The following is a 10,534-nucleotide window of genomic DNA, read 5'->3' on the forward strand; positions in this document are numbered from 1 at the left end:
TAACATTGAATATTTACAGAATCATATGATTTCAATAAGATGACCGTTAATGTTGTCAATAGAGACTTTAGGTACTTCATAACCCCCTAAATTTGAAAGAAGGAAGGTCATGTATTTGAACAAAATCAGGCTATATATAGATATTTGAAGTCATAAGCACAATCATCAGTCTAGAGATCTAAAAGACAAATTTTCTAAAATTTAATATGTTTATATACTTCTAAATACTTTAACACTACATGTATTTTTAAAGAACTCTTAAAAAAGCGTATGATTATTTGTAATGCTTCTATGGTAACTATGTAAATATTCTTTTACTTGTAGCCTCACCATAAACCTGTAGTTTACCATTGTTTTGTCAAGAAGTCAACATATTCATATCGCTTTGAACTAATTTCAAGACATTTTTCTAGTTTGCTTTATAGCTAGATATCAAATAGTAATAGTTATATTTAAATCAAGTTACTATAAAATGTTAAAGAAATAAACGTTAAAATGTTTTGTTGATTTTTTTTCTGAAAAATGAACATAAATATATTTAATATTTGCTTTAAATATAATTATGATCTTGTCTGTGTTAGCAGCTTGGACATCGCTATTTACAGCATTAATTTACTTGAACATTTAGACAGCAGAAAGTTAGAAGCCTGGAAATGACCGGAACACTCCTCCTCAAAAACACGTGTACTGACTCCAAATGTAAGAATTTTACATTAAATCTGAAATTAAATGAATTTCCTTGATGATTAAGTTCGCAATTCGAATTGCAAACTGCAAACTGGTCTGCAGTTTACGATTCAAATTTCAAAGTGACGTCTGATCAGCACTGTCCTGCGCATTGCGGACAATAATGCATTTCACAGTTGGTCTGCAGTTCGCAGTTCGCGTTTCCAATTGCAAACTGCAAACTGGTCTGCAGTTCGTGATTCGAATTGCAAACTGCAAACTGGTCTGCGGTTTACGATTCAACTTTCAACGTGCAGTCTGATCAGCACTGACCTGCACATTGCGGAAAAAGAATGCATTTCACAGTTGGTCTGCAGTTCACAGTTCGCGTTTCCAATTGCGAACTGCAAACTGGTCTGCAGTTCGCAATTCGAATTGCAAACTGCAAACTGGTCAGCAGTTTACGATTCAAAATTCAAAGTGCAGCCTGATCAGCACTAGCCTGCGAATTGCGGACAAGAATATTTTTCGCAGTTGGTCTGCAGTTTGCAGTTCTCGTTTACAATTGCGAAGTGTAAACTGGTCTGCAGTTTATGATTCAAACTTCAATGTGCAGTTTGATCAACACTGCCCTGCGAACTATGGACAAGAATGCATTTCACAATTCGAAGCCCATAGCTTTGGAATCGAATTTCAAACTGCTGACTAGTTTGCATTTCGCAAATCGAATTGTGAACTGTAAACTGGTCTGCAGTTCACGATTCAAGTTTCAAAGTGCAGTATGATCAGCTCTGCGCTTCGAATTTCAGACTAGAATCCATTTCACAATTTGATGGTCATGGCTTTGGAATCGAATGACAAACTGAAGACTGGTTGGCAGTTCACGATTCAAACTGCGAACTGCAAGCTAGTTCAAAATGAAAGTACAAGGAATGCTGCTATTTTATTTTTAGTACTAAATAGCTGTAAATAGAGTTTATAGGTCAGCACTCCCTCTCTCTCCATAAGAATTGCAAACTGCTGTTCGCAGTTCCTGATTCGAATTGCGTACTGCAAACTTGTCTGGAGTTCACCCCTATTAGACACGATTCAGAATGAAAGTATATCGGAACATTACTCTTACTTTTTTTGCAAACTGCCAGCTAGTCTGCAGTTCTTAGTTTCCGAATCGAATCTCACACTGCAAACTGGTCTGCAGTTCACAGTTTGCAGTTCACGATTCATATTGCAAACTGCAAACTGGTCTGCAGTTCACGATTTAAAATTAAAGTACAAGGAATGCTTCTATTTTATTTTTAGTACTAAATAGTTGTAAGTAGAGTTTATAGGTCAGCACTCCCTTTCTCTCCATTAGAATTGCAAACTGCGGTTCGCAGTTCACGATTCGAATTGCGTACTGCAAACTTGTCTGGAGTTCACCCCTATTAGACACGATTGAGAATGAAAGTATATCGGAACGTTACTCTTACTTTTTTTGCAAACTGCCAGCTAGTCTGCAGTTCTTAGTTTCCGAATCGAATTGCACACTGCAAACTGGTCTGCAGTTCGCAGTTTGCAGTTCAGGATTCATATTGCAAACTGCAAACTGGTCTGCAGTTCACGATTTAAAATTAAAGTATCTTGGAACGTTACTCTTTTAATTTAAGTGCTAAAATAGTGGTTACTAAATAAATGTTAATGGTCCGTACTCCCTCCTCCTCCGGCAGGTCTGCAGTTCTCAGTTTCCGATTTGAATTGCGAACTGCAAACTGGTCTGCAGTTAACGAATCAAATTTCAAATTGCAGGTTGATCAGCACTGCCCTGCAAATTGAAATAGAATGCATTTTACAATTCGATGGTTGTGGCTTTGGAATCGAATGGCCAACTGCAGACGGGTTTGCAGTTAACATGCAATTCGAACTGTTAACTACAAGCTTGTATGCAGTTTATGATTCAAAATTAAAGTACAAGGAATTTTACTATTATAGATTAAGTACTAAATAAGTAGTTGTTAAGTAGAAGTTATAGGTCAGCACTCCCTCCCACTTCATTAGAATTGCAACCTGCCAGCTATTCTGCTATTTTCAGTTCCGATTCGAATTGCAAACTGTAAACTGATATTTGACCGTTACTCGTACTTTTTAATACCTAATAATTGGTTTCTAAATAGAAGAAAAATGTCTGCACTCCCTGCCCCTCCATTAGAATTGGAAAGCCCCGGCCAGTACGTATTTCTTACTATCCAGTTCGAATTGCGAACTACAAACTGGTCTGCAGTTCGCAGTTCAGGATTCAAATTGTGAACTGCAAACAGTTTGCAGTTCACGATTCGAATTGCGAACTGTAAACTGGTCTTCAGTTCACGATTCAAAATGAAAGTATATTGGAACATTACTCTTACACTTTAGGTACTAAGTCAGTGCTTGCTAAATAAATGTTAATGGTCTGCACTTTCTCCCCCTCCATTAGAACTGCAAAGTGCCGGCTAGTCTGCGGCACTAAGTGTTAGGTTCGAATTACGAACTACAAACTAGTTTGCGGTTCGCACTTCGCAGTTCACGATTCAAATTGCGAACTGCATACTGGTCTGCAGTTCACAATTCAAATTGAAAGTACTAGAAATGATACTACCGGTAGGTCTCCAGTTATTCATTTCCGGTCTGCAGTTTACAGTTTGCAGTTCTTGATTCAAATTACGAACAGCAAACTGGTCTGCAGGTCACCCAAACGAAAAAAAAGGGGAAACAAAACACTATAACAAAACACTAATACTACACTGTGTTTTGATGATGTTTTATTAGTATAGCAAATGACATGCAAATGAGCTAACAAAATACTAACAAAATACTAACAAAACATTGTTAACAAAATACCAATAAAACATGATATGCAAATTAGGTTTATACAAAACACTAACAAAATATCTTATGTTTTGTTAGTGTTTCATTGTATGTTTTGTTGGTGTTTCATTATACAAAACACTAACAAAATATCTATGTTTTGTTAGTGTTTCATTGTATGTTTTGTTAGTGTTTCATTGTATGTGCTTAAGAAAACACTAACAAAACACTGCCAACAAAATACTAACAAAACATATGATATGAAAATACAAATTTAAACAAAATACAAACAAAATACTCTGTTTTTTTAGTTTTCATTACATGTGCTAATATATATATATATATATATATATATATATATATATATATATATATATATATATATATATATACGCAGCATAACTGAAAAGTTAACACCCTTTTGGCCCTTATATTTTAAAAATCACATTGGACTGTGTTAAAAGCATAACACTACTACATTTTTGACGCAACTGTGACGTCACTGGTGTAAAGATTTGTCAAATTCGATTAAATCTATTTGAGGCATGGGCTGCATGTGCAAAATGACTTTTTCCAGCAATGTTGATATGTACGAAAATTCTGTTGCAAATCATTCATCACACTTGAAAGTGAGTCGACAGACTAAAAGGAATATGTTAAACAAGAGGGCCATGATGGCCCTATATCGCTCACCTGTTATCATTGCACTTGAGGACAAGAAGGTCCTTAGAAAAAATATCTAAGTCCAAAGGACAGGAACAACAAAGGGAAGAAATTTAACCAAAAAGAAAAAAAAATCTTACAAGCTATAGATATGATAAAATACACCTAAAAATTGGAGGTACCATCCATGTTGTACCACAGAAAACTGGTCTCGTGTTTTCCCTACGGCCAATAATAAAAAAGTTACTAAAAATAAGCTATTTATAGTAACGTAAAAGGGAAGTAATAAAAAAAAATACATGAAGAAAACATGAGCAATACATTATTTACATACATGTGACAAATGTATACGATTCTCACAAGTAAGGGAACAATTATTGATATGTATAATTATATACATTAACAAGGATTCTGTAGAAACAATGGATTATTAATTAAACAGCTTCAAACAATAATTCTGAACTATATTTGATATCAAAAGACATAATTCAATGTAATTCTACTGCGAGTAAAAGCATCAAGATTAGCTGGCCATTTTCATAATTTGTTAAGAAAGGTGAACTGACCACAGAAAGACAGGAGCTGAACAGCATAATCAGATTTTAACTTAATACTAATGTTTAACAGATATTAAGAGGGAAAACCTGAGGAATGCTGATTTGAACATGTGATCACCTGAATAATGATGGCTTAAACTTTAGATACATGTATAAAAATCAAACAAATGTGTGGCTTAAATCTGAGATAATGTAAATTTCAGTTGAATAATGCACTTCTGGAACATCGAGGTATATGCATAAAAAATCTACTGAATACTGCATAACAATCAAATGTAAAAATATCACATAAAGAATCATATAAGCTTAACTCTGATTCAATGTACATGTATAAAAATCAACTGATGGATGTCTGACTATAACTATAGGTTCAAGTAAAATCACCTTGGTTTAATATAGGTCTGTATGACTAAGACTATAGATGCATGCATATAAATCACATATATAAAAACCTCAATAAAGTTGTTTGAATAGATATATAAAAATCACAGTAATGTTTTTTTGACTAGGAAAAGTGGCATATTTGATAAATCACATTAATGTTTCACTAGGACTAGAGGTGCATGTATAACAAGAGCTGTCAGTAATACAGCATACTCGACTACTCAAAGTGCTTGTCAATAAACAAAATATTTTGTCAGTAAAACAGGGGCATAATTCAGCAAAAATGCACGTCAGATTTATGGGACTTGTGGGACTTGGCCAGTGACCCAATTCCTAAGTGCCTCGGCCGACTTGGATAGTTATTGAACTCGGCTGAGGACTAATGGTCAGCACAAGTTATTCAAGTTTAGTGACGATCCGATGAAAAATAGACTTAGACCACAGACAAGAGTAAACAGGCCGATTTTCGATAATTCAAGGGCTATAATTCTGAAATGCCTAGGCTGATTTGGCTATTAAGCGAAGTTGATTGCGGACCTATGGTCAAACACGTTTTGTTTAAGTTTGGTGAAGATCGGATCAGAAATGTTCGACTTAAGAGCATGGACAACATAATTCACGAACTTTAATCTTCCATTTGATCATCTATACTTGATGTTCTTTGCTGCCTGCATCTTTTAACAGTCTGTCTGGCTGAAACCATTTTTGAGTTCCAGCTTTTTTTGAAGACAGGAATGGACATCTTAAGATGGTGTGTTGCATACACTGAAAATAAAGTATTTAAGAACAGCTCAGATAAGATGTAACAAATATGAAAATATGCACTTACTATTATTGTAACTTGTCTCTAGAGAATATTTCAACCATTCGTTGTAGGAATTAATTAATTGATTAACAATGTAAGGGAATAATTGGTTCCTAGACACACATTATCTGCCTGCCCCAGTTTTTTATTTAGTCAGTCAAGGGCTAGTTACTTTAGCCTAAGAATTTATTAAGCTTTTGAAAATAAATACAAGTTTTAACTTTAAGGCTATATCATTATAATGGATACAAATTTTCTTACACTGTAAAGCATTAAATACAGCATTGTCCTTAAAACTTGCTGTGCCTCCCTCCACAGCAAGGTCCCAGGGATCAAAGAAGCCATCCATCAGCCGCTTTAGGATTTCTACATTCCTGTCTTCCCTTATTGTCAATCCTTTTTTGTCGGCTTTTTTCTCCCTTTTCTGTCTTTGCTTTGTCAAAGACGACAGAATGTCGTGCAGCCATAGGGTGTTGACCTTTATGGAAGCACCTGGGGCCAGCAGATGGAAGTTGTCTGGAATGACATCGCTTGGTCCAATTTCAATCTGAAAATTACAAAAAAGCATAATATAGACACAACTTGTATTTTATGGAAAACTGAAACATGTTTATAAAATGCCTCTATCATTATGTGAAGCTTCAATCAAATGCCTTTACAAGTTATGTTCCAATAAAACATTACTTTGTATACTTTGCCATATATATTATATTTTGCATGGTAAATGGCCAAAGGCAGATCTAATAGCTGATTTTTCTAATAAAGTTGATTGATTGATATAAAAAGGGAAGACAATTCAAAACTTGGTAAGGTAGAGTTCAGGTTCTTTGACACTCTACTTTGTCTCAATGCCCTCTATAATGTGTGAAGTTTCAATCAAATGCCACTTATACTTTTAAAAATTATGCTTTGAAGTTGAACAAGTGTGACAGGCGAATGGTGAGACATTAAGACAAAGCCACAACAATATGCTTGCCTTTCAGGTCACATAATAAAACACAAACTTGATTATACATACATAATCTGCCATTTGTACATCTGGTCTTGTTTTTGGTTGATACTTCCTTTTTCTCTGCTGGGCAGTATTTGGAACCTTAGCAGACTCTGCAAAAACAGAAAATACTGTTATTCTACATATAATATATGCATATTTTTTGGTTGCTTTTTTATTAGTTGAACGGCTAACAGTCAAGTCATACGAGGCTGACAGTTTACCTAACCATTGTTCTTAGGAAGTACCAGGACTAGACCCCAATCCATAGTAAGAAAGTGTTAACTTTCTCATATAAAGGGACACAGTCGGTAGTAGGACTCGAACCCATGGCCCTCCGCCAACGAAAGGTTACAGTGATTCGAAGACTTGACTATGGAGGCTGGTCTTCAGATAATGTACCTGGTGTTCGGATGCTTGAAAGAATAAAGAACAATACATCAATTTTAGAACTGTACGAGTGAAAATCTCGATCCCTAGTCAAATTTATTGGTATTTTCATATTGAAATTTGAAACCAAATCGTTATATACCATGTGGAAAATGACCCACAAAGCTGGTATATCTGTCGAGATAACTTAATATACTCTTATTTTAATTTCATTATGGAGGTCACTCTTCCAGGCTTTACAAAATATACAAAACCCTTACCATTCAATGTCTGTTTCAGCTGATAAATTTCAGCCCTTAGGTCTTTAATAATTTGATCTTTAAGATCGCAATCAAAGCAACCTATTGTTGGGGCCACTTTGCTGCCTGTAGGGGAGGAGTTAGGCATGCCTGACAGGTCTGAAGTAGTGGCCAAACTGGTTTCAACCGGTGAAGGAGATCTTGGTGTTGATGACCTTGCCATATCAACTTCTCCATCAATAACATTTATTGAACGTGTCATAAATTCTGACTCATTCAAAGAGCAGTTGCTACTGATGTCAAGAAGTTGACCAGCTGACTGGTTGTTACCAAGAACTCCTCCTCTATCCGGACACTGATTATCCTCAGTGTAGTCAGACGTCCTAGAAAAAGCGCTAGTGTATGGTTGATTCCAGTATGGCCTATATATAGAATGAGAGTATAAAGGTTGAGGCTAGAGAGGATATGAAGGATATTGCATTCCCTGAGCAAAAGGGTAGGAAAGTGGGAAGTTTGTGCTACATGCCTGTTGTGAATAGTGGAGGGGTGCATTCACGGAAGCTGATGAAGTGATCGTTTCTTGGGTTGTAGAACTGGAAAGGGGTGTGGTAATATGTGGAAATGGAATTTCAGAGGAAGAGGGTTTTGGGGAGGCAGAGGGTTTTGGGGCTTCATAGCCAGACAGTTCAGCTGCCATTTTGTGACTCTCTTTGGTTGCAGAATGAGACAGTGAAGGTGATAGGGTTTCAGTGCTTGAAGAAGTAGATGTGTTTTGAGGAAAGGCAGATGAGGTGGTAGGGCATGCAGACTGCTGTTCAAAGGAATAGGCATTAATTGAATCTACATTGGCAGTAACTACCGTTTTCTGGGAAAATAATGAAGCTGCAACTTGTTGACTGGATGCCATTACTGCTTCCTTGTTCTTTTTCATTTCTGCTTCAATTTCTGTCAAATGAAAAATTTACATAGCAGCTAGCACAAAACAAATTTTGGTATAAGAAACAGATATCTATATTTTGTCATTTACTGAAATACAATCCCATTCTCATTTTTTAAACTAGTGTTTTGACATCCAAAGTTATTGTAATGTCCAGACATTTAGCAGTGCCTTTATGATTTTGTTTACAGCTATTAACTTTTCTTTCATCTTCAAAGTATAGTTGTGTAAATCTCCTCAAGTTGTCTTGAGAAATTTTACTACAGGATTTAGTGTAAATCAGTGGTGGTATTTATAACTGAAATACTGTAAAAAATGTGCCTTAAAGTTGACAAAAGAAAAACAGATAATCAAAATTTTATACCTTTTTTCTTTTTTTTCACATCCACCTCTATTACATTGATTTCTTCAGAACTGTCGTCACTTCCTCCTACAATAAAGCATGCTCAGTTTGTTGGTACATAATACACCTGCTATACTTTTCATTTTTGAATAAGCTGTTCCAGAAATATTGATGGTGGAGGGGGTCAGAAAGCACAATGATACATCTAACTAATAATGTTTTTTTTTCTAAGCTAAAATTTTAACCAAAGTTCACATTTAATTTCATTTAGATACAGATTACATTACAAGCACTTTCTTGAAATAGTAATATACTGTATGTGTACTTTTTGAAGTGAATACTCGATAGTATCTCCTACCAACCCTATAAATTGAGAGAGTCTAGTAAATTATAGAATCATTAATATATGAAATCATTACCATCTTCATCTGTCACTGGCTTATTTTTTGTCTTCTTATGTTTCTTCTTTTCTATCACTGAAATAAATGCTTGCATTTATAACACAACAGTTAACAGTGCCCTATATGTAAAAATAGCTGGTAGGACACGAAATGCTCCCCCGCTCCCCCCCCTCCCCCACACTCCTTGATGCATTTAGTAACTGCACAATTTAATATTGAAATATATTGATTCTAAAACCGGAAGTGCATAAGTTACAATTCTATCTCTCAGAGCTACAATACTGAAACTATACTATAATATTAGCCAACATAACAGTAAATACCAAACACTGCATGGTACATATAATTAATTGAAAACAAGAGGGTCATGATGACTTTGTCAGTACTAATTAATGGTACTACTAATGCTAAATGTTGATGGAAAATTAATTTTATCCACCAAACTTACCTTTTGCAGGTTTCTGTGCCTTTTTTAATGGACCGGCCTTTCCTTTTGACTTTTCACCTATATGTACAGATTAAAAATACAAATGCATTTAAAAATCTCATTTAAATCTGTGGAGATATGTCTGACTAATTAACATATGATTTTTTTTCAATCTTTGTATGCAGTTTTAATCAGATCCAGAATTTCTTGACAGATTACCTACAGATTGAGTAATTAACATATCCTTGTTGCCCCCTATCAATTTTTAACATACAATGTTTCATAAAAGCCTGGAATCTTATTCAGATATTGTATACTGGGCTGATTCTGCATGTAAATAATTCCACGGTTTTGTCCTAAAATGAGCCTACACATGTAGTTTTTTTTCTGCGTCTTTTACTTCTGGGTCCTTCAAGAAAAGCATGAAATAACTTTTAAAGTTTGCATAAACCTGAAGAAAATTCTGCGCATAGGAAGTAGCCACCACATTTACTACTTCATAATTATAATGACTCAAATGCATATCGATACTGCAAAATGCTAGTTTTTATTTTGCCAAATTTATATCACATTTGTCAAACTTTTCATAAACCTATAAAGTGTTGTGATATACACTTGTAAAATCATTTATTAGTGGACAAAAGATTGATACAACAACAAAAACAATCAACCAAAACTGACACAGTGTGAATAACTTGACAGCACATGAAAAAATTGTGAGATAAAGATAAAGGACCATTATATAAAGGGAAATATCAAAGTTTATTTCTGCGTCAAAAAATTCTGCTTTTGTTTAAATGGGTGGAATTTATTTTAGTGTGACAGCCTTGACATGCAGAATAAGCAGAAATAACAACCTGCAGAATTACCTGCTATACGGTATCGCAGGATCCAGAATTAAGTGCTAATCA

General features: G+C 35.0%; 1 protein-coding gene across 1 annotated transcript; it reads right to left on the minus strand.

Annotated features, from left to right (window-relative positions):
* Nucleotides 1-6,874: 6,874 nt before the first annotated feature.
* LOC128552725 (uncharacterized) lies at nucleotides 6,875-10,250 on the minus strand. Its single transcript, XM_053533772.1, has 7 exons — nucleotides 10,205-10,250; nucleotides 9,645-9,701; nucleotides 9,215-9,271; nucleotides 8,817-8,882; nucleotides 8,072-8,460; nucleotides 7,537-7,969; nucleotides 6,875-6,999 (listed from the first exon to the last, which is right to left on the minus strand). The coding sequence occupies exons 1-7, from the start codon at nucleotides 10,248-10,250 to the stop codon at nucleotides 6,875-6,877; spliced, it is 1,173 nt and encodes a 390-aa protein (XP_053389747.1).
* Nucleotides 10,251-10,534: the final 284 nt, after the last annotated feature.

The sequence above is a fragment of the Mercenaria mercenaria genome, unplaced genomic scaffold (genome assembly GCF_021730395.1).
Source record: "Mercenaria mercenaria strain notata unplaced genomic scaffold, MADL_Memer_1 contig_3087, whole genome shotgun sequence".
Lineage (NCBI taxonomy): Eukaryota > Metazoa > Mollusca > Bivalvia > Venerida > Veneridae > Mercenaria > Mercenaria mercenaria.

Excerpts from the sequence above, each read along its gene's own strand:
- LOC128552725 (XM_053533772.1), bottom strand. The coding sequence starts at position 10,250 with ATGATTTTACAAGTGTATATCACAACACTTTATAGGTTTATGAAAA. Across the intron at positions 9,272-9,644 it reads GGCACAGAAACCTGCAAAAG|TGATAGAAAAGAAGAAACAT; the intron begins GTAAGTTTGGTG and ends CATTTATTTCAG. Across the intron at positions 7,970-8,071 it reads CGATCACTTCATCAGCTTCC|CCTCAACCTTTATACTCTCA; the intron begins GTGAATGCACCC and ends TATCCTCTCTAG.